The sequence below is a fragment of the Balaenoptera borealis genome (genome assembly GCF_965194805.1).
Source record: "Balaenoptera borealis genome assembly, chromosome: 3".
Classification (NCBI taxonomy): Eukaryota; Metazoa; Chordata; class Mammalia; order Artiodactyla; family Balaenopteridae; genus Balaenoptera; species Balaenoptera borealis.
This window is the reverse complement of record NC_138866.1, coordinates 78,671,372-78,697,087: the sequence shown is the minus strand read 5'-3', so window position 1 is coordinate 78,697,087 and position 25,716 is coordinate 78,671,372. Positions and strand designations below refer to the sequence as shown.

Here is a 25,716-nt window from a genome sequence, read left to right as displayed (position 1 = left end):
TTACGTTGTTCCTTTAAATTTGGTTTATTTTTCAGAGTATGTGTAGAAACTGTGTTGCCAGAAGAAGTACTTTTCTCAATAGATTGCCTTATCCGCCAGAGTGACATAAAGATTGATGATGGTCTCTTTCATCCTAAAGAGATTCCGCATGTTCAGAATATTTCTCATTGGGCACCTGCTAGCATTGGACCATATAGTCAGTCTATCAAGGTTAGTAGACATGTTTTCTTGATTTTGTGGCAATCAACTAAATATGTGAAGGAAGTTGACAAGTTGGCTCTTTTTTAATAACAAAGTTTTCAATTCAACTATAATCTTTATCATGTTAGTGATCCCAAGTATATATAGTGACATCTTTAAAAGGGGAAACTTGATATATAGGCAAAAATAATTAAGAAAAGCAATTCTATATATCATTTGATCTATGAAAAGTTAAAACACTATTTAAATTTTTTTTTTTTTTTGGTAATTAACAAAAAATAAATATGAATTAATTCCAATTTGTTATAGTCTTAGTTTGGAATATGAAACAAATATATTTGTAATTTTTTGGTTATTGATTTCTAGCTTAACTAAATGATAGTCAAAGAATGTACTCTAGATAATTTTAGTCTCTTGCAATTTGTTGAGGCTTGCTTTATGGCCCAGCACATGATCAATTTTGGTAAATGATTCATATATATATATATATATATATATATGTATTCTTTTATTATTTGCTGCAGGGTTGTATATATGCCAATTAAGGAGGGTTTATTAAAAGTATTCTTCAGTACATGCACCCCAATGTTCATAGCAGCACTATTTACAATAACCAAGACACAGAAGCAACACAAGTACCTGTCAACAGATGACTGGCTTAAGAAGTTGTAATATATATATATAATGGAATATTACTCAGCCATAAAAAATGAAATATTGCCATTTACAGCAATGTGGATGGACCTAGAGAATATTATGCTTAGTGAAATAAGTCAGAGAAAGACAAATACCATATGATACCTCGTAGATGTGGAATCTAAGCAAATAACACAAATGAATCCATATACAAAATAGAAACAGACTCACAGACATAGAAAACAAACTTATGGTTACCAAAGGGGAGAGGGAAGAGGGATGGACAAATGAGGAGTATGGGATTAACAGATACAAATTAGTATACATAAAATAGATAAGCAACAAGGATTTACTGTATAGCACAGGGAATTAAATCCTATATCTTATAATTACTTGTAACATTGAAATACAGTCTGCAAAAGCCTGAATCATTAGGCTGTATACCTGAAATTAACACAATATTGTAAATCAACTATACTTTAATTTTTTTTTTTTAATATTCTTTAGATCTTCTATAGCTTTGCTGATTTTTTTCTTTCCTTTTTTCACCAGTAATTGAGAGAGGTGGTTGTATGGGATTATGTTCTCCTTTAAGCTTTGTCAATTTTGCTTTAGATAGTTGAAGATATGTGAAAGCAAGTTTAGAATTGTTTTATCTTTCTGATGGATATCCTTTTACTATACATCCACTTTCAAAGTAGAATAAATACACTGCACTGATTTTTTTGGTTAGTGTTTCCATGGTATGTACTTTTTCATCCTTTTACTTCCAAATTTTCTCTATTCTTATATTTAAAGAATATCCATTATAAGTAGCATCTAGCTGTAATTTTAACCCAGTTTGAAACTATTTACCACTTAATTGGAGCAGTTCTTTTAATTAGTCATGGATTTGTGTTTATACTTATCGTCTAACTATCGGGTTGGCCAAAAAGCTCGTTTGGGTCTTTCTGTAAGATGTTACAGAAAAACCAGAATGAGCTTTTTGGGCAACCCAATATTTTCTCCTTTTCTCACTGGTTTCGTGTTTCTTTTTTTTCCTTCTTTACATTATTTAAGGTTAATCAGACTTTCTTCATGTTAGGTATACATTCTTTTATATGTTTTAGTACATATCCCAAAGAATACACCATACAACGTGTACTTATTACAACCTAATATAATTTCATACATTTAAAACTTCTTGGAAAATGCTAGGACCTTAGAATATTTAAGTCCATATATCACCGTTCTTTGTGTTATTGTTATCAAACATTTTAGTCCTATCTATGTTTTATTCCTCAGAACACATCATAGTTTCTATTTTGTATGGTCAGTATTCATTTATATTTACCCACAGTTTTTACTCTCCCTGTTGAATTTCTGTGTTTCCTTGGAATTATTTTTCTTTTTCCAGAAGAACTCGTTTTTGTATTTATTTTAGTGGGCATATGCTGGCAACAATTTCACTTGCTTTTTTGTTTGTTTGCTAATGTCTTTATTTCACTTTCACTTTTGGAGGATATTTTTGGTGGGTATAAAATCTTAGGATGACAGTTTTCTTTCAGCAACTTGAAAATGTCATTCCGTTATCTGTCTTTCATTATTACCATTGAAAAGTCAACTATCATTCTTATTTCTGTAATTTGGACATTTTTTTCTTTGCCTTTTTTCAGCAGTTTTGCTGTGATGTGACTTGTTGCAGTTTTCTTTGACTTGATGTCTTTCAATTTGGAAATTCTTTGCCTTTATTTCTTCAATTTTTTTTCCTGTCCTGTTTTTCCTCTAGGATGCCAATTAAGTATACTTTTTTACTCATCTTATGTTAAAGCTATAAACTTTTTAGTATTTCATCTCTTTTATTCACCAAATTTCAACCCAAATACTTTCTGGTATTTCTTTCAGATCACTTATCCTCTCTTCATCTTCCAATATTCTCTTTAGCCCACCTATTGAGTTTTAAATTTCAGTTATTACATTTTTAGTCCCAGAATTTCTATTTGATTTTTTAGAATTTATAAATTCTTCATGTTATTTATTTTTTGAACCCAATTATAGCTCTCTTTATCCAACCTGATAATTCCAATAAATGGGTCATCAATTGATCTGATTTTTTCTCCTGTCCTATTTTGTGTCATGTCTGTTTTCTTATTTTGTTATTAGTATCAAATATTATGTTTGCTAAACTGTAGTGGCTCTGGATAATGTTATCTTTCTCTATGGATCTGGTTTGCCAGTAGAATCTTGGCAGATTACCATATTCTAATTCTAGGACTCAATCGCAGATTTTGTGATGCTCAATCTACCTTTTGTTTGTCTCTGCTTTTCTAGTATGTGGACACCTGGGTTTCTAACTGAGATCCTGGAGTTTTTAATCAAGATCTCTCCCCCTTGGAAGTTTCTGAACTATAGTTTTTGTCCCCCTAGGACTGTAAGACTGTAGAAAACCTTGCTCAGCAAGTCCTTCAGTGGCTTTCTGCCTAGCTTCTTATTCTCTTGTTTGGTGTAATTTAATAATTCAGCAAATGATTTCTTATTCTTCAGTTCATTTACTTGTAGAAATGCATGCTTTATTGTTTGCACTAAATCTTATAAAATAATTGCATGCATCATAAAACATATACTTTTAAAATGTACTAACTTTTCTTATCTTAGCATTAAAAAAATGCTTCTTCATATAGTCTGCTTTCCCTGGAACCCAAGAGAAGTTTATTTGTTTGTTTTTCTTCTTTTTCATTTTCTTAACCAGGCCCTCAGAGTTTGTATCATTAAAGTAGTTATTAATGTTTGGAACAGACATAAGATTATAAAATTTAGCATTGGAAGGAACCTAAGACATCATCTTCTGTTGGCTAATCTCCCACACAGTGCAGAAATGTTTCATGCAGCATCCTTGGCATATGCTTATCCGGTCTCAATTTGGATATCTTCAGCAAAGGAGCTCATCATTTCCTGAAACAAACCATTCTGTTGGACAACTCTATTTTAAAAATCCTTATGTTGAGCTAAAATATGCCTCTTTGTAACTTATACTCATTTACTCATTGTTTTAAGTTTTCCTTCTGGAATAAGTCAAAACAAGAGAACACTTCAGATAGCTGTATTTAAAGCAGATCTAAATGCCATTCCTGTCTTTTTTATTTTTTATTTTTTTGCCTTCTTGTCCCAAAGCATTGAAGGTAATTTGCTAAACTTGGATAATAATAATCATAAGGAAGGCCATTTATTTGGAAACAATTTAAAAGCTATCTTTACATTATACAAATCCCTCTGACATTTTGAAGACAAAAAGCCTTTTGTAATTAATCTTGAATTACATTTTTGTATACAAAAAAAGAGTAAGAAGACTGCCATCTATTTTCAAAGATGACACTACATGACCACATGTGGGAATGTAGAGAAAAACAGTATTCAATTGTAGAGATATGATTGAAATCTTGGGGTGTGCATTTTTGTTTCCTTTTCATACATAGACCGTCTTTAAAACCTGTTGCTTGTGAATTAATAATAACGACAATAATCTTATAGCAGCTAATATTTGTTGAGTACTTACTATATGTAATTCATGTACCTTGGTTCTACTTTTAGACTGAGTTCTCTGCTCAATAAAAACTCTCTAATTCCTTATAATGTAATTTATGATCCAAACAGGATGCTTTGAGCATCAAAGAAGGTACTATTAGTAACTACTCTGAGACAATAGGTATAACCTGGAACTGTCCAGGCAGAGGGGGACTTAGAGTCACTCTTCTTGTAGTTGAATTCTAGTTATTCCATTGGCTGATACTGTTTGCCCAGAAATTTGCATATATATGCCACATTGTTTCAAAAAGTTCTAAAAGGCATTTTTAAAACATTATTAAGTCCTGTTCTCCTTATGATTTAAGATTCCACTTAAACCCCACCCTCTCCATCACCTTCATGATTGAACAATGTAGTTTTATAGGCAAAATTTACTACTTTTTTTCATAATTTTTCAAAAATGAAAAAAATCCATTGTTCTTGTTCCATTCTTTTTCAGCTAAAATGGAGGAAACAGTAGGGCTTAGAAGTCTAGACTGCCTATCCTCGCCTGCCAACCCTTAAGGTATTCTCAAAATGGGAGAAGAGGTATATTTTGAAGAATCAGAGCTGTTGTGTTAATAATCCCAGATTCCAGACCTAATTAAAAGTTAGAGGATGGAGAGCACCTAGTGCTTCCAAATTATTTTGCAGAAATGCTATATTTGCAAAATTAATCCCATGATCCCTAAAGGATGCCCATCCTCATTCTAAGCAGTGTTCTCAGTCTTGGCACTATCACATGGGGCTGATTCCTGAGTTTCACTCTGACTTAATTGGTCTAGGGAGGGGCCTAGGTTTGAGATTTTTTATATATATCTAAGGTTGAAAGCCACTATTCTAAAGCTACACGGGGGAAAGAAAAGATTTTTGCTAGGCCCAAGATTTGTGATTGCAAGTGCTGGCATAAGTAAAGTGCATGCAGGAAGATCACATAGATTCCAGATTTTCACACCTCAAGATCAATGCATCACTCTGAAACATCTGGTTGATTCTAAAGGAAACTTTCAGAATCTTGCTGGTCAGATCAAGGGGGGGGGAGATTCATATTTTTCCCCCAAAATATGTCCTTTTAACCTCAACCTGGCAGAAATCACTTTAGATCTTCTGTTCATAAAATAAAGAACTATGTGAGTTCCTTTTTGCAATATTGCATACTCTAGAAATTGGATCAAAACGATGATTAGGGAAATATAATGTCTATCCAGTTTCTTTTGTTAGTAGAAGAGAAAAACAGCGTAGAAATACTTATTTCCCTCTGTTCTTGCCTTTGTACTCTTAAAGTGGGTTTAAGATAGTTTATCCTGTCGCTAAGGAGGCAAGTTTCGTACATTAGTTTTCATTAGGAGCAATATCAGATGATCACCATACAAAAGCGCCTCCTCTTTTTATTTATTTATTTATCTATTTATTTATTTATTTATTTATTTATTTATGACTGTGTTGGGTCTTCGTTTCTGTGCAATGGCTTTCTCTAGTTGTGGCAAGTGGGGGCCACTCTTCATCGCGGTGCACGGGCCTCTCACTGTCGCGGACTCTCTTGTGGCGGAGCACAGGCTCCAGACGCGCAGACTCAGTAATTGTGGCTCACGTACCCAGTTGCTCTGCGGCATGTGGGATCTTCCCATACCAGGGCTCGAACCCGTGTCCCCTGCATTGGCAGGCAGATTCTCAACCACTGCGCCACCAGGGAAGCCCGGAGCCTCCTCTTTTTATGCTATCTTTTCTAATTTATGCATTGCCACAATCCATCAGCCTACCTGTGCTAGCTCTAGGATGTGTTGAGGAAAATATTTTTTCACTTTAGTATCAAATATTTCTTTTCTTAATGACTCAGTATCATCATGTTGCTTTATTTTTTTAATCTGTATACGATTTTCTTTCCTAACTTATGTCCATAAAAGGTAGCTGCTAAATCATGATTTTGACCCATTGATTGGATATTTCTGATTCTACTTACTAGAATGAAATGAATCTCACATGAGCCAGCAGCTTAGTTGTCACACCAAACACTGGTCCATAACACTGCCAGAAGGTCGTACTGCAATGAAACTTCAGTTCCGAGAGTTAACAGTTTCCTCACGCTCCTCCCTCTGTCAAGTATGTTTAGCTGAGCTTGAGCGTATGACTTCAGTTCATAAAAAGTTTACAAGTGCAGCTGGAATGCTTAGCATTTGATTGTTACATAAATAAGTATTTGAGAACATATGTAAACTTGACAGTGTTAGTACCAGATGTTCCAGTAACACAGTAATGTACTTTGAATGTCCCTTCTCATTTCGGCTTGTTTATTTTGGCACTCTTTCTTTATCTGATAAGTTTCAGATAAGCACATATTAACTCTATCCATAGTGTTGATCCTCTTATTGTTACATTCAAGTTAGATGTATTACATTTAATGTGTAGAAGTACAAATAGCATAGACATTAATACACAAAGTCATTTTTTACACATCCCCATAAAATACAAATATTTCAGTTCCTTAATGTTTATGGTATATAAAGAATAAAGAAATCTTCTCTGGGCATATGAATGTACTCTCATCTCTACAGGAATTGCCCTTCCAGTTATGAGTTTTCCAAGTATTTTCTTTCTCTTTTTGACCACCAGGCACTTCAATTAAGAGACTTCTGTCTCCTGCACAAATTCCCCTGCCTTCCTCAGGTCTTTTCCATCCCCTCACCATAGTTGACTCTATCTTGATATGTAAAAGCTATTGGCATTCTGAAGCACAATTTTTGTTTCTTTTTGGTTTTATTTTGCAGTTATTTCAAACTCACTGAAGAATTGTGAAAATAAGAATGGTACATAGAACACTTATATATCTTCTTGCCAGATTCACCTGTTGTTGACATTTTGCCCCATTTCCTTTATCAGATGAGTGTGCTCACTCTCTCTCTCCCCCCCTCTCTTTGCATATGTGTATGTGTGTGTGTATATATGTATGTATATATATGTGTGTGTGTGTATATATATATATATACCATGTATATATATATATATATATATACTTTTTTTTTAAGTATTTGTTTGTTTATTTATGGCTGTGTTGGGTCTTCGTTTCTGTGCAAGGGCTTTCTCTAGCTGTGGCAAGCGGGGACCACTCTTCATCGCAGTGCACGGGCCTCTCACCATCGCGGCCTCTCCCGTTTCGGAGCACAGGCTCCAGACACGCAGGCTCAGTAATTGTGGCCCACAGGCCTAGTTGCTCCGCAGCATGTGGGATCTTCCCAGACCAAGGCTTGAACCCGTGTCCCCTGCACTGGCAGGCAGACTCTCAACCACTGCGCCACCAGGGAAGCCCTATACCATGTATATATTATGAATGTGTTTATGTATGTGTGTATACATGTGCACACACATTTTTTTCTGAACCTTTTAAAAGTTAGTTGCATAGTCTTTTACTCATATACTCCAGTGTGTATTTTTTCTAAGAATAAGAATATTGTCTTACATACAAGTAAATTTTAAATAGATATTTTTTTTCCTAATCGTCCATCTGTATTCCAATTGTGTTTGTTAACCCAATGGTATCCATTGTAAGATACCCAGGTCTTACTTTTGGACTCAAGTTGCACATGTTGGATGTGTTCCGTATAGTTATAGGGCTCTGGGAACCTTAGTGGCCCAGCAGTTTACTAGGGAAGTAACTTATTTAGAGGAAAAAATCCAAATATGGTCAAGAATGAAAGCAAAAAGTTTAAGCCAGAAATTCAGTTCTAAGCCTCAGAATGAGAGGTTATGCAAGGCCCAAAAAGGACAATCAATCATGAGATTGTTTGGGAAACGTGGTACAATATGTGTTAAGCCAAGAGATTTAGAATTAATGCCCTGAGATTGATGGAGGTCTGTCTTTATATGAAAACATCTCTATGGTAAGGAAGCAAGCTTGACAACCTAAAAGAGCCAGATTCTGCCTTGCTTGGGCTTTGCCTGATAGAAGACTGTGACTCAGGTGTTCACGTGGCTTTTGTGAGATGAGATTCCCTCAGTGATCCTCTGGAGCAGAACCAAAATGGCTTCGGAGATAAAGGAGTGCAAGACCTCCTGTACCGGTTGCCTCTGATCATGAGGGAAGGGGTAGCGCGCCATCCAAATAAGAGTAAAAGTAGTAAGAAGTAACAGGGAAAAGGAGTAAAAGGCAAGTGAGTAAATGATTTCTAATTTTCAGAGTGGACCTAGGAAACATGCTTCAGGTTTGTCCAATGGATGCAGCACAGTTCCAGAGGGAAGAGAGTCAACTAAGTTTACTGATTGAATTGTTTCCTTTGGTGGAAAATGTGTTTTATTTGTATGTAATATTGTAAAAAAAGTTTTTAGAAACACACTGTTATAAATTTCAAGCTTGCCTCCAAAGATACAGGAAAACAAGAAAAATGTGCATGAAGTTAAGTAAGAGTAGACCTAATTAGCATTCTTATAGAATGAGCTGTAGATTTACTGGAGACTTACAAAAGGGAAAAATACCAGAGCACCAGACTAGCACATCAATCATTTGAAATTGTCTGACAGTCTTGAAGAGGATATCCTGGCTGCAGAAAGCACATAGCTGTCTTAAGGCTAGGGGCCCAGGTCAGAACTTAATAAGAACAAAAGATGAGCAATTTTGAGAGGAACCAGCTGGCTTAAGGTGATCCAAAGTGCACAGATGTTAAAGGCTTACTGTTCCAACAATACCATTACCTAACACAAGACTTACAGAATAACCATCAAAAGAATTACACAACTTGATTTACCACGTTGACCCTTGAGATCTAACAATATATGTGTTTCTGTTCCAACATACTAATTTTCTATTTCTACTTCCATGTTATTTTACTTTGTGTCTTCTGGTTGATGGCTGTAAGAAAGGACAGAATTTCTTACAAAAGTTGAAAAATAAAAGGTAACTGATCTTTCTTAGAAATATATATAGAATCCTATTGATGTGAGATATTTAAGTAGGTTTTTAAAATGGCCTAAGCACAATAACCAGGAGTCTATAATTTCCTCTATGCTTGCATCAAAATTCCTCAAACTCTTAACACAGGTGGTTTTGTGGCAAGCAGAGAAATGGTAGATCTCAAATCAATTATGACCCTTCTGATGTGGTAATCGAATGTAAAAGGGAGTAATCTAAAACAAAATCTTAAGTGGTTTGAGTCATGGGAGTAATCAGGAACTGAAAACAAAAGTGGTTTGGAAAATGTTCGTTTTGCTAGTGCAGAGTATGTTGCAGTTAAAGTCATGAAAGATACTTTTACTTTCTTTAACACTGTGGTCATTGTCTTCTATCAGTGATATTGAACACTTTGTGAGTGTAAGAAATGTTACTGATAATTACATGGAGGCATGACATACCTTAGAAAAGAGTCACTGTGTACCATTTAAAGATATTTAAAATGAATCACCCACCATATATAGTAGAATCAACTCTTTGACTCGGAGGTACCCAACTTTATTTATTTAGTAAGGAGTATTAAGTACTTAAAAATAAAAAACCTTTATGCCTGTCTCTGTGGCATTACTGAGTACATGGGCTGGCCATGTGAAAATTCCTTGTCGCATGCACCATGCAATACAGGGAGGCTTCCCCATTTGCACTTAAATAAAGATGTGAAAACAATCATGTTAAAAGTGATCCTCGGTGACTGGTTGTCTCTATTTTCAATTCTAGGACATAGTAACTGCATAAATAAGCAGGATTTCAAATTTGATTATTAAACTCTGTAAGTACATCACGTCCTTTTGTTATTTGTATTCAGAGAATGTGAGAGTGAAGCTATCTAATTTAGCTGCAGCTTGTCTCCTTTTTTTAAAAAAAAAACATCAAAATAGCTTCATGGATGAGCTTTGAAGAATGGCTTAAACATACTGTTTTTTTCTTTCTTCTCAGGTTAGTGTCACTTCAAAAATAAAAATAAAAATAGGCACTCTTACTGGAACTTTAGGAGTAATGCTGGGTATAAACAAGCTTAGAATATACTTAACTGTAGTAATCCTTCCCGACACACATCAAGATGAATTAATAACCAGATTTGGCATTTCAAATATTTTTACCCAAGGCAAGGGCTTTAAGGTGTTTTCTTGGTATTAGAGAGTTTAGAGATGAAAAAGGTGCCATTTATTATTTTCTCTTTCTGTCAGCTTAGGACTTCTCTTTGCAATCACGTTTATAATACTGGGCCTAACTGTTCTTAAATGTTTTACCTGTTGAAGAATGTTCCATTCAATGTATAGCCAAGGTTTTGACTGAATAATAGTCCGATAAAATCAGATAAGATAAGTTATTGGAGGGGAACTTGGACTTGGAATCATAAGTGAGTTCTAGTCAGGAATCTGCAGCATAATTTGTATTGATCTTGAGCAAATCACTTCCTGTCTCTCAGTTCCTTATTTTCTCATATGAAATGCAAAAGATTTTGGGTAGATTGCAAGATTCCTCTGGTGTGAAATGGATTCCATCAGTTAAGCATCAAATAAATAAGTCATTTAATCATGTTAACCACATCAACTGATCAGTTCAGCCAAAATATTTAAACCATTTATAATAAGACTAAAAACAATCAGAAAATGACATTGTTACATCTTGAGAATGTCGGTATCTGCTTTCCTAATATTGGTACTACTTTGCCAAGTAATAGCAATTTAAAAGATCTTTCTCTCAAATATGATAGTAGTATACCATGTTGCTGCACTATTTTCTAAAAGAATACAACCACAGCTTACCTACTGCCAGGGTCATAGACTATCAATGAAAAAAGTGATTAACTTTCACAATCCTACTTTCTCATGGGATTCAAAGAAGAAAATATCTGTCCTCCTTAAAAAAAAGATGGTTCCATATATTCCCATTCCTCCAAAAAGCTGAATGTCCAAATGGAAAGTAAGTAGTCATTAAACCCTTTTTTTAACTTGGTAGCTCACTGATTTGAATAATTTTCTCTTCACCAAAACTGATAGAATATTTTACTGTATCAACAGATTATTTCTGATTGCAAAGACATAACCTCACAGTATTCTTATAATGAAAAAAGCATAGAATTTCAAGTCAGGAGATCTAGATGCAAGAATCTGTTCTATCTCCTATCATATACATATGATTAGGGTAATTCTTTTAACATCTTTGAGCCTCAGTTTTCTTATTTTTAACAAAGTGGTAGCAATAATACTTGTCTCTGGAGCTGTTGTCTGTATGCAATGAAATAATGAATGTGAATCATAAAGGCTAGGATGCATTGTTAACATTAAGCCTTTAAAAATATTCAAAAATAATTAATATTTCATAAATTTTTATTTCCATCTGACTACATATTATTAAAACTCAAATATTAAAGGGGAAGAAGGGAAGGGAAATGGAACCAATGTTTCTTGAGCACCCTGCCACAGTGTCAGGAAAAGCTGGACAACAGCTTTATTTCTAACTCCTACATAATGTACTTTCTAACTCCTGGGTTAGAGACAGGGCCTCACAGGTTATCACCTCCATAACAGAAGGGAACTAAATACCTTTCTGGGTGCTATAAATTGTGGAATAAAGAACAGTTGCTCAAATATGGAGAAACTCTAGGTTTTCCTCTACTACCTCACTCCTGTACCATTTCTCCAAATTTTATTTTCTTAATCTATAAACCGTTCATAATCATATCGCCTACAAGTCTAATGGATGTGGCTGCACACCAAGCTGTGAACTGATTTTCTTATCGGAAGATTGCTATTCAAGTTGAAATCCAGGTGGATTTTTTAGTTGAAATGCCTTAAAAAAAAAAAAAAAATGAAAGCAGCAAAACTTTCTTCATTATGAATATGAGATAATTACTTTTCAAAAATTGCAGCCCTAATCCAAGAAGGGGCCACAAGGTTTAATTGTGGGTATGCTATTTACAGATTAATTAGGACGTTTAACTTCATTTTTTATACCACAGAATTAATCCCATAAAAATTAGTGATCTCGAAGGAGTCAGTTGTCAACTCTGACAGGATCCCTTTGCCATAATCTATTAAAATGCTGCTTTTATCTTGTCTTGCCTGTGTCATATTTTATGGATTTTTTCATAAACACTGCCTATACTTCATAAATGTCTCAATTTTCTAGTCTATTAACATTACTTCAAAAGCAATTGATAAAAGAGTAGGGCATGCATGAAATAATACACCAATAATGTGAAGTGCTGGAGGCAAGAACAGTGGGTAGGATCTGCACAGCTTGTGAGCTGAAACAATGAAAGGATGTTTTATCTACTATAATAAAGAAACAAATGATCATTTTTGATAGTAGAAAAAAGAGTGCTAGTAATTGGGCAGATGAAAAATGGGTTTCACAGAAAATACAGCCTATTTTGAAAATGAAACTGAAATGAGAAAATAAACATCCCCAAGTATATGTTTACATTATGGGGAACCTTTTCCCTTTGGTTACTAAAGATTTGGTATTCGGCCAGATTTAGCTTAGACATGATAGTCTTATTCTAATTGTAAACAATATTTCCTTTGTATGCATATATTTAATAAACCTATTAATATATGTATTTTATCTATTAACTACAATAAATGTTAGAATTAGTTTTTTTAACCTTTATAATTTTATTATTTTGGTTTTTAAAATAAGTTTAGTTTTTCTTTTGAACGTATAGATGATATGTCTGTAGCATCCTCTTTATTTTATTTTTCTCTTTATATTTTTAAAGCACTAGTATCTGACCTAGGTTGATATAATGAAATGAGTACCTTATCTGGATTTGTGCCACAAATTTAAGTCACAGGTACGTAATCAGACATTTCAAAACCTCAGTTATTAAATCAATCAAATAAATATATTTAAATCAATAGAACAGAAGACAAAGAAAAGAAGGAACATTAAGTAGATGCAGAATTCCTGATTTTCCTTTCATTTTATTCTTTATATTTTACCACCTGATTTAGCTAAATGAAACCATATGCTGTTCTGGACTTTCATTTTTAAAATATCATGCTTTATGAAATGAGTGACCATAGGTCCCAATATGCCTGGACAATCCCAGGCATATTGTTTACCTGTAATTATCAATAACTCCTTCTCTCACTTTCAAAAATGTACTGGCTTGGATGACAAAGTATATGGTCACCTATTGAATCATGTGGTCAAATAAATATTGGAAGGGATGTTTTAGTAATACATTTAATTTTAAATTTCTTTAAACCTAAAGGTACTATCTGAAAGAATTAGCATGATGTAGTGTTAAATTCAGAAAAGTCCTTGGTTCTTGACTCATATTCTTTTTTTGACTTGGAAACAAGACTATTTTGTTGTTGCTCAGGTCAAGAAATAGGCTTGACTAACTCCATTGTGATCATTCAATTCTAACACTTGGAAAGTAGATGGTTTTTCTCAAACTGAGAGATAGTGATAGAATAGGTTGTTGCATTGTACTAGTGGTACTCTATGAAGCAGACAATGTAATTGAATAGGACCCAGCATAATGATACTGTATGTTCCTGTGACCTTACAGGGGCACGGGAAATCATGATCAAGGAGATTTTGTAGTCCTCAAATGTTGCAAAGAATATTTTAGAACGCTGATCCTCAGTACTAATGTAAGGAAACAGCCACCAGAATTATGTGAGTAATATCCAGACTTACCATGTAGGGTAAAAGACAGTAAGTAACATAACAGTTTCCTAACCTGACCTAATTTCCACCCATGTCCCAAACTCATTTTTTTCAATCTTCCCCGTCACATCATAAATATTCACCCAGTTGTTCAAGCCAAAAACCTGGGGATTTTCCATGTTTCCTCTTTCGTCCACTGTATGCACCAACAAATTCTGCCCCTTCTACTCCTAGAACCGAGTCAGAGTCTGTTTTTCTTCCCCACCCTTACAATCCTAGTCCAAGCTACCTTCATCCTTCTCCGTGGTTTTACAACAGCTGTGTTATCTGATTTCCCCACTTCTCCTCTTTCCTTTTTCCCCGAAAATTCATTCTCCACATAGTACTCAAGGTGACCTTTTTTCTAAGAAATTTTTGACATATTTATTTATTTATTTTAAAATTTTTATTAGAGTATAGTTGCTTTACAATGTTAAGGTGACCTTTTAAGAATATAAATCTGCAAAGATAAACAAGTGAGATTTCATCAAACTAAAAAGCTACTACACAGCATAGGAAACAATCAACATAGTGAAAAGGCAAACTATGGAATAGCAGGAAATATTTGCAAACCATATATCTAATAATGGGTACATTTCCAAAACATATAAGGAATTCCTACAACTCAAAGGCAAAGAAATTAGTAACCTGAATTTAAAAGGTCTAAAGACTTAAATAGACATTTCTTCAAGGAAGATACACAAATGACCAACAGGTAATGTCACTAATCATCAAGGAAATGCAAATCAAAGTCACAGTGAGATACCACCTCATGCCTATTAAGATGGCCGTTTAAAGAAAAGGACGACAAATGTTGACAAGAATGTGGAAAAGTTGGAACCCTTGTACACTGGGTTAATGGGAATGCAAAATGGTATTCATATGGAAAACAAATGAAGGTTCCTCAAAAAAATAAAAATAGAAATACCATATGGTTCAGCAATCCCACTCTGGGTATTTATCCATAAGAATGGAAATCTTGAAGAGATATTAGCACTCTCATGTTCCACAGTAGCCAATATGTGGAATCAACCTAAATGTCCATTGATGGATGAATGGATAACAAACATGTGGTGTATACATACAATAGCATATTATTCAGCCTTTTAAAAAAAGAAAATCCTGCAATATGCAACACAATATGGATGAACCTTGAAGACATTATGCTAAGTGAAATAAGTCATTCATAGAAGGTCAAATATTGCGTGATTCCAGTTATATGAAGTATCTAAAATAGTCAAACTCATAGAAGCAGAAAGGAGAATGTTGGTTGCCAGAGGCTGGCAGGAAGGAGAAATGAGGTGTTGCTAATCAACAGATACAAATTTCCAGTTATACAAGATAAATAACTTCTATAGATCTGCTGTACAACATTGTGCCTATAGATAACAATGCTATATTGTACGCTTAAAAATTGTACACTTAACAGTACTGTTAAGAGGGTAGATCTCATGCTACATGGTCTTACCACAATACTATAAAAATGTTTTAATGTAAATCTGATTACATAATTCAGTACTTTACATTAAGTTGAGGATAAAATCCAAGCTCTTCACTGTGGTCTATGAGCACTATATGATAGAACCCATCTCCCTCATCTCCTGTCATTCTCTCCCTTTTCCCCATTCTCCAGCCACACTATCTTTTACTTATGTCCATCCAGCATACCAAGCTTATTCTTGTTTGATGTTGCCTCTGAATGTCTGGCTCCTTTTTCATCAGGTTATCTTTTATGAGGCCATCCCTGACTATCTTATTGAGTACTATTTCAACTCACCCCTCACTCCAGCTCCTTTCTTACCCACCCTGGTTCTAGACCAGTGATGATGACTTGAAGCTAGCTTTGTCAGTTACCTTGGCAAATATCATCATAGTAGCTAACATTTATTGAGCTTTTACGAGTTATGTGCCAAAACTATTCTTAAGGTTTCACATGAATTCTACTTCCCACAATAATCCTGTGAGATAGATGGTATTATTATTCTCTCTTTACAGATGAGAAAACCAAAGCACAGAAAGGATAAATAACTAACGAGGAACTGGCAAAACCAAATTTTGAACACAGGTTTTCTGGCTCTTTACCACTACCCTGTGCTGCTTTCTGTGTAGTAGGGTGAACGATGCCATGTAGTCAGGAGAGTCTTTGGGGGGTTTGAAGACTAACATGATTACAGAAAGGTAAAACCACTTGAGGACAAAGGCCAGAAACAGCATAGGTGAATCACCACTACTGATTATGGACAGAAAAAAGCAGAGCCTGGCACCAGCCAAGATGAAAATATAGGTCAACTGGTGATAAGTCAATTTAAGTGCAGATAGAAGGATGAAAGCAGAGGCAGGCATGAAGGCTGCCGGGCAAGCTGAGCTCTTGTTTGTGAGTTCAGCTCTAGGCTCTTTTTTCATGCTGTACTTCTTTTCTCAGTAATCTCATCCATACATATGACTTCAGTTACCACTTATGTATATACAGATGACTCACAAATTTATCTCCTTAGTCTAGATCATTCCTTAGAGCTCCAGACTTTTTTATTGAAGTATAGTTGATTTACAATGTTGTGTTAATTTCTGTACAGCAAAGTGACTCAGTTATATATATGTATATTCTTTTCCATATTCTTTTCCATTATAGTTTATCACAGGATATTAAATATACTTCCCTGTGCTATACAGTAGGACCTTGTTATTTATCCATCCTATATATAATAGTTTGCCTCTGCTAATCCCAAAGTCCCAATCCTTCCCTTTCCTTCCCTACCCTCCCTCCCCCTTGGCAATCACAAGTCTGTTCTCTGTATCTGTGAGTCTGTTTTTGTTTTGTAGATATGTTGATTTGTGTTGTATTTTAGATTCCACATGTAAGTGATATCATATGGTATTTGTCTCTTTCTGACTTACTTTGCTTAATATGATAATCTCTAGAGTCATCCATGTTGCTGCGAATGGCATTATTTCATTCTTTTTAATGGCTGAGTAGTATTCCACCACATCTTCTTTATCCATGCATCTGTTGATGGACATTTAGGCTGTTTCCATGCCTTGGCTATTGTAAGTAGTGCTGCTAAGAACATAGGGGTTCATGCATCTTTTCGATTTATAGTTTTGTCTGGGTATATGCCTAGGAGGGGGATTGCTGGATCCTATGGAGAGCTCCAGACTTTTTTTTTTTTTTTTTTTTGTGGCTGCATTGGGTCTTTGTTGCTGCACGTGGGCTTTCTCTAGCTGCAGCAAGCGGGCTTCTCATTGCGGTGGCTTCTCTTGTTGCAGAGCACAGGCTCTAGGCACACGGGCTCAGTAGTTGTGGCTCATGGGCACTAGAGCACAGGCTCAGTAGTTGTAGAGCACAGGCTTAGTTGCTCCGCAGCATGTGGGATCTTCCCAGACCAGGGCTTGAACCCATATCCCCTGCATTGGCAGGCGGATTCCTAACCACTGCACCATCAGGGAGGCCCCAGCCTTTTATATCTAATGCCATTTTGTCATCTCTTCCCACATGTGTCAAGAGAAATCAAACTTAGCATGTCCAAACCACAATTCATGATTTTTCCCTTAAACCTTGGCCTCTTCCAATGTCCCTAAGTCGGTGACACACAAACACAAAACCTTGGTGACACTCTTCAAATCTCCCTTTTCCTTACTCTCATTTTTCATATCCAAATGTGATAGGATATCAAATGATCTTCTTCCTAAATATCTCTGCAATCCATTCACTTCTTGCCATTTCTCCCCAGAGTCTTAGTACAAACTCCCATCATTACTCACCCAGATTATGCTAGCAGCTTCCTCATTGGTCGTGGTATCACTCTGGCTCTCCAGCCAGAGTCATATTTTCTTAGAAGTGCATATTTGATAGTGTTGACACCTTTATTCCTTCTCCATCGCTGCTCTTTCCACCTCAACCACACTGTCAGCTCCCATTCATTCATTCAGCTACATTCTAGGAGCTGAATATGCAGCCCTGGTCTTATAGATTTATATTTTAATGGAGAAGCAGACATTAAATACACAAACAAATAGAATAATTTCCCATTCTACTAAGTACTGTGAGGAAAATAAATTAGGACACAGAGAGAGATAATAATTAGGAGAGGTGTCACTTTTGGGTTAGAGAGTCGGGGAAGCCTTTTCCCCAAGGATTAGCTGTGTGAAGATCTGGAGAAAGAGGCAGGAAGGAGCTGGGGTGGGGAGAGCATAGTGAGTGAGAAAGAAAATAGAGATAAGGTTGAAGAGGTAGGAGGTGGGGATAAGAGATGAAGAAAAAGGGATGATCTGGCACATATTCTGGAGGTAGAGCTAACAGAATTTGCTAATGGTTGGTAAAAGAAAGGTAGGAATTAAGGATGATGCCTAGATATTTGGCTTGACCATCAAATGAATGGTAGTCCTATAAATTGAGATAGGGAAGAGTAGAGAAGGAGCAGGTTTGGCGGGGGTGGGAGAAAACTGAGTTTTTGTTTCTGTTTTTGTTTTTTTTGGCTGGGGCAGCTAAACTTTACAATATCTGGTAGACATCCAAGTGGCTGTATCAAGCAGGTAAATAATTATATGAGTCAGGAGCTCAAGGGAGAGGGCAGGGCTATAGATATAAAACTGAAAGTCATAGCATTTAGATGGAGATTAAAATCTAGAAACTGAATAAAGTTACCTACAGAGAAAAGACAGAAAAGTAAAAGGGAGAGGGATCAAATCCTGAAGCACCCTTAATAAGATCAGTTAATCTCCTTTTATGGATGTCTATCTGTTAGAGATAAAAAGAAAACCCAAGTATGGTATCTCAGAAGTGAAGGAAGTACTTAAAGAATGAGGCGATGGGGAACAATAAAGAAGAATTAGGCAGCAGGACAGATCCTACTCTGAATAGAATAAGGTGAGGATGGGGAACTGACTTCTGGATTTGGCAAAATGGGGGTTGTTGAGAACTTAGACAAGACTGAATTCAACAGACTGGTGGAGAGAAAAGCCTGATAGCTATTGGTTAAAGTGCAAGTGGGAGAAGAGACAGTGGTTATAGACGACACTTTCAAAGATTTTTGCCATATAGAGGAACAGAAATAGGGCAGTTGCAAATTGGGGTCAAGAGATTACTGTTTTTCAGGTGGAAGTCACTGCAGCATATTTTTATGTTAATGGGTATAATCCAAATGAGAGGATAAAACTGAACACATAAGACAGATAAATAGTATTTTCAGAATCCAAGCCTTTGTGTTGGCAAGATGGATGGGAACTTTAAGTGGAGTGGTTAATCTTAAATAGAAGCAGGGATGATTCTATTGTGATCTAAGGGAAGGTGCAATATGCGGGCTCATCTCTTTGTAGATTTGGTACTGGGAAAATGAAATAAGAAGCCGGGTCATCAGCTTAGAGAAGATGAGGAATAAAATTGTCAGGAGAATGGGAAAGTTAAAATACTAGGGAAATGTAGTAGGACTGGGCAACAAGAAAGGCCTGCTTGAAATCTGTGATCATAAATTTAACGTGGTGCCTGCCTGCACAATCATGTGTTTTTCTCCAGCAACATTCAGCAGCTTGGATGGTGGCACAAAGCAGTTGGAGAGTTGGGTGTAGTTTTTGGGGTTCTGACAAAAAAATAAAACTGAGTAGCAAAGGGCAAAGGAGTTAAAGGTATGATGAAAGTAATAGAGCCTGGAATCTGAGACAGGCAAGGAGGGATGAGAGCATATGAAGGGGGAGGTAGGAGTACAGTAAAAAGTGGTAGAGTCAGTGAATTGGAAAGTCTTCTAAAAAATCTAGAAGGAGGAGACTGGAACAAGTAAACTCTAAAGTTAGAAGGTGGTAGTTAGCAAATGGGATGTTTAAAATCAAGATTTTGAAAGTAATTTGGTTATTGGTGATGACAAAGTTGGTCAGTGTTTTTCACACTTTTTGGACTGGACACAGTAAATAATATGATTTTCAAAGCAACTTAGAATGCTCATATGTATATGACATGTAACTGAAAGAAATGTTTATGAAACAATGTTTACCTTACTTAATGTAATAAGCTAATATTTTAAAATCTAATCTATGTTATACTTAAAAGAAAAAAAACTGTTTATAACTCATTAAATCAAATCAAAGATTATTTATTTTTATGATTACTAATGGACCAAAACTTGTAGTTTTGTAAACACATTAGAGTCTACATTAGAGTTTGTACTCTAATGACCCCAGGAATGGGTAGTTAAGGTGGAGTGGGGACACAGGTTGTTGGAAATGTACGATTCAGACCCCTGAGAGTCCACAGGCAGATGGATTATCTGTCTCAACATGGAAGCCACCAAGGATGACAGGAGTAATGGCACAGTGGAAGACAGTGAAATAGATGCTCTCTTAGTCCATGAATGAGTTCGGTGATAAGGTGATAGGTGCTTGACGATATAAAGTAGGGGAAGTGGTGATACAGTCTGCTGGTGGTTTGTGCTTCTAAGAGGCCATAGGTTTTAAGGAACTGGAAAGGACACACCAGCCCCAAGTCCTAGAGTGTGGGGTGGGAAAGAAAAAAAGAGCTCCATTTTGAAAGCCTCAGGGGAAGATGTGGACTTGGAATATAGCCTGGTTTCACTGTGAGCAATAAGGTGAAGAGAAATTTGAGAGAAGGGATAGTGGATATGGGGAATTTTATTGCTGTGAGATGGTTTGGACCTTCTGTAGGGCCCAGGGGGAGGCTTTGGGAGGTCAGAGATGGGTGGGAGATGGAGTCAAATGAAAATGACTCGGGAGGCTTGGACTGAAATGAACATGGATCTGATTATTCTTGATGATAATGTAGGGAGAGGTGGGAGGTCAGTCTATATGACCTCCCTGACCAAACTTTTACAGCACCTTGCACCTCACCTTTAATCTATTTATCCATGTGTCACAACTGCAGTTTTACCCCTATCTGTGGGATTGTTGTATCAAACTTGACTCCTTTACTAGACTAAGCTCCATACAAAAGGGACTATACCTGCTTTTGTTCACTATTGTATCTCAAGCACAGTGTATGGCATATAGCAGGTACTCAGCAATGATAAATTGAATTAATGAAATCAGAGCTAGAAGATGTTGATGACCAAAAAAGGCTGGGGGATAGGAGTGAAGCAGTACAAAGGGAGCTAAAGAGAACCAACAGGAGATACTGTTGAATTTGCAAGGAGGACATCTTGCTGCAATTAGTGAGGCTCCTTTTGAAGGTTTACAGCTCAATCCTCATGGACATAACCTAGCCGATCTTGAAGGGACAATACTGTGAACCTAGTGTCTGAAGGCAGAGAACTATCTAAAGACTATATTAATTACCAATAATCACCAGAGGGGTTGTTAGATGGAAATTTGGGGGGAAAAGAAAAATCTAGAGACAACTTCAAAGATAACTCCTGTAAGAACCTAGTCCTGACTAAGGAAATAACAACTGTTTCAGTTCTGTAAGTGTCTGAGGGGACAGGGTGCACCTAGGAGAGAGGAGGTGCTTTTGGCAAGGGGTGGAGCGGGGTGAGAAGAATGAGAGAACAGGATAGAAAGTAGCATTGCAACATTCTGAAGCCGGGAAGCAATGGGCCATATTTGGAATCGATTCAGGAACTGGGACACTTCAGGGAGTGTGGCCATGCCAAAGACAGTTATTTGGGAAAGACAGAGTTGGTCAAGTTGGAGCAAATGATTTAACTACCTGGGTTGTGGGGCTCTCTCCTACCTGAGTAGGACTTGGAGTCTAGAGGTTGGAATGCCAAAGGTTTGTGGGAACTGTACTCTTCCCTTATGCTACCAAGTGTCACCCAAGACAAATATCATAAGACAGTGTTAGCACATCTTTGACAAAAGTCATAACAAAGTTGAAGAATCACCTCCAGGGAAGATTTCATTCTGTTTCCATTTTAGTTTTGTACCGGTCAGGAACAGCGTTACATTCCTTTCACACCCACCCCCTCTGTGCATTCATAGTGCATACTCTTCATTTTTCTTGTTAAGACCTGCGTGTGAGAAGTGATTTTTTTTCCTTACTGGATCATCATTCAATAGCAGAGTAGGAGACCTCTGAGCAATCACTGAGTTTCATCTTTCTGTCACAGAGGAATTCAGTGACTCACCTTTTGCAACTGCATTAACTCCTTCAGGCCAAGAGGCCACTGGCCAGCATTTTGGAGGAAGTAATTTACTAAATGGTGCCTTTGTGGCCAGAAAGGCTTAACACACATAGAAGAGAGAAACCACAAATTCCATTTCTTCTCTTCAGAGTGTTGGAAACAATTAGGATTAATTATGTGTTTTTGTGTGGAAGAGATGATATGAATTTCAATGGCATATAGAAAAAAAAAAAGATAAACCTATTTTTTAAGGGAAATAATTCCAGTTTAGGTCCATTATAGCTACACAATATCATTATGAGATATGAGAAGGAGATAACTAAATTATTCATATTATAATTTTATTTGTATTCTATTCCTTATTTTTCCTGTAAAATGTCCCTATTTGTTATTAAAACTAGCATGTTTTGTAAAGAGATTTATGTTAATTACACAGAAAGATGCCTTGCTTAACAGCAAATTCTATAGTGAATTTCAGGGTTTTTTAATGTGTGATTTCTATGGTGTAGAATATTTCATGCTAATGGTTCATGCCATCTATATATTTAGTGATCTTTGAGCCCCATGTTCATTATTATGGTTATAGCTGTACCCAAATGGCAACATATTATTAAAATATGAAGCACTGATAGAAGAAACTAGATATAATTATGCTTGTAAGGAAAACAAATCTTCTCGGAGTTTTTAGAAAACAAAATAATACCTTTAAAATGTTGTACTCAAAGTAAACACATTATGACAGATGACAAATACCAGGTTTTCAAAAAAGAAGGAGAGAGACTGAATACAGTATCAAAGGCCATCTCAAAAAATTCGCTCACTTCAAAAAACTGTACTTTTTTAATAGGAGGTTTCCCAGAATTTTCTTTTGATAGATTTGAAATGTTTTATTATACAAATGAATAAACATAGTCATTGTTATTTCAGCAAAATCTGAAGTCCTACCACTGGGGAGTGTCATTCCTAGCTTTGTGCTATTAACTTTTAGCCCAGTAGGTCTATTTCTGTGTCATGAAGGCTAGGAGCCTGAAAAAAAAATGAAAACTCGTTCCTGTCACCAGCTGAATCAGTTCCATTATCATAATAGTGCTAACAGTTCAGGGAGAAAAACAGGTATCAAATACTCTCATATCAGGCTGCAGAAAGATCTTGTCTTACAAAAGAGACCCAGACATGGAGGGCTGAGCTTAAGCTAAATGTCCTATAGACTGACCAAGAGTTGATCATTCATCTACTGAATTTCTCTAGAAGGGGATATATTCATCATTGTTTAGGACCAGATAGACAATTTACATTCACAGTATATTTTTAATGTAATAATGGCTTAATAACACTGCCAGATGTTTGCAAAGTATGTTTACTTTGGATACAACTAAAAGGAAATATATTTTTAGCACGGTAACCTTTTTGCCTAAGTATATTTTTATTAAAATAATTATTTATTTATAGAAATGTGTTTTGGGATTGCATGAATATTTGAATGTTTGAACTTTTAACACTAGTACTCTTTTTTTTTTTTTTTGGCTGCATTGGGTCTTCGTTGCTACGCGTGGGCTTTCTCTAGTTCTGGGGAGCGGGGGCCACTCTTTGTTGTGGTGTGTGAGCTTCTCATTGCAGTGACTTCTCTTGTTGCAGAGCATAGGCTCTAGGCACGCAGGCTCAGTAGTTGTGGCTCGCGGGCTCTACAGTGCAGGCTCAGTAGTTGTGGCGCACGGGCTTAGCTGCTCCGCGGCATGTGGGATCTTCCCGGACCAGGGCTCGAACCCATGTCCCCTGCATTGGCAGGCGGATTCTTAACCACTGCACCACCAGGGAAGCCCTAGTACTCCTTTGAAGGCTTAGTTCTGAAAGCTTTCTGAGAAAGGGAAAAAGTGCTTATATGAGGAAGCACGTAAGCTGGTAATGAATCAAGTAGTAGGGGAAAGGGGTGGCGATTGCTGAGGTCAGAAAAAAAGAGTGAGCAAAGAGAATTGAACAAAATCACAAGAAAAACAACAGTGGTATATGAAATCAGAAATAAAGAAGTGAAGACTATCTCAGAAGAAAAGAAAAAATAAGACCCAGGAAAAAAAAATGTACGTATCATAAAAAGTTACCACCCTGACAGCATGATTCCCATTAAGCTCTACCCAAACACCTTTCTTCGTATCTGTCTGGTCATTCATAAACAGACAAGGCTGAGCTATCTGCCTTAAGCCCTAAGGTATTACAACATCATCTTTTGTAGCTGGGATGCTGGAAGTAAATCCTGGAAAATTGGGAGGGACTGCGAACATTAAGAGTTTATAAGAAAACTTCTGCCACTTACCCTCCATTAGGTCATAAGAATATCTTATCCAAATAAGCAGAAAATATGGAAGAAGAGCCAAAAATTTAAAAATTACAGGATTTATACATAAAAACAATTTAAGAGTGTGATATTGTGGAGTTTTATCATTACATAAAAATCTATAGGCTGAACTGTGTGAGAATATTGTGCTTCCCTTGTTATTGTTTACCTAACCAGTGTTTAACATTTTTCCTACTCATTGTTGATTGTCAGGTCATAGGCATGTAGGTTTTTATTTTAAATTACTATCAAATTGTAAAGACAAAACACAATGTCAGTGAGGTGATTTTCTGTAACTCCTGGTTTCACTTCTTTGAGGAATAAGTTAATTCTCTGCTAATGGTTTTGGAGCCTAGGTAAGCAACTTCCCCTATTACCTGTAAGTAACTTACATAATGGACATTGTTTCTTTTAGACACATTTGACTTGTGTTGGGAACTTTTAATGAAAACTACCTGAGAATGGGATGAGTTTAATTATTTCTTTTGCCTTCTGAAATCCATTGTAATTGATTAGCGGGGATTATACTGCTACCAAAGAAACAAATAAAAAATACCATGTATCATATAAACCAGAAGTGAAAAACACCCCAGCCTTCTAGTGACCAACACTATGGCATGCACAAAGGGCGATGCATTAGGTGGCGGAGGGAGGGACGGAAGTGGATAATTATTTGTAGCAATGCTTTTACTGTTGTTCGAATGAGACAGACTAACAGTGGCAGCAGTCATTTTGCTGAATCAAAGTCCATGTTAGTCGCATTATACACTGCCACAAAAGGTTGTTAAGGCTGGTATTAGCATGTACCACTGAGGACATTGGAAGGACTCGATCTGTCACACTAAATCGCCTTCTTGCCCTCAACCATTGAAGTCTCCAGCTCCTCTGACATGTTCTTTCATTAATGGCCTGGCCTTGACAACTGATCCTAATTGCCTCTGAACCGCACTTCATGTATTATTGGTGTCTGCCTGCCCTGGTTCATGTCAACAAGCCACAGCATGCACAGGGTGTGCCCAGTGCCTTTGCTGAAGTCACGCTCACATTGTCTATTCCTCTGAGGGGTCTGGGTCTCACTGGGAGTAAAGTAGAAAGCTAAAGATCCTCCTGTCTCTTCTTAGTAATACTTTCCTGTCATTTTGTGCTGTGTGCTATGAAGCTTCTATACGGACCCACTAAAACATTAAACCAGTAAGGCAGCATTTTATTAAAGCAGAGATATAAATGCTGACTTAAATTTGCCCTTACTTCAGTAACTAGTAAAACGTGTGTTTATTGTAAAATCCTTTTTCTACCTTAGATAGTACAGTTTACATTCTTTCTTCCTTGATTATGCATAGCAA

The 25,716-nt window shown here is 36.3% G+C and overlaps 1 protein-coding gene across 1 annotated transcript in view; it reads left to right on the top strand.

Annotated features, from left to right (window-relative positions):
• DPH6 (diphthamine biosynthesis 6) overlaps nt 1-25,716 on the top strand; it is a 445,312-nt gene that overhangs the window by 216,720 nt on the left and 202,876 nt on the right. Inside the window, exon 11 of the mRNA XM_082384997.1 lies at nt 36-210. Within this exon, the coding sequence (XP_082241123.1) occupies nt 36-210 (175 nt within the window). The remainder of the gene's footprint in view (nt 1-35; nt 211-25,716) is intronic.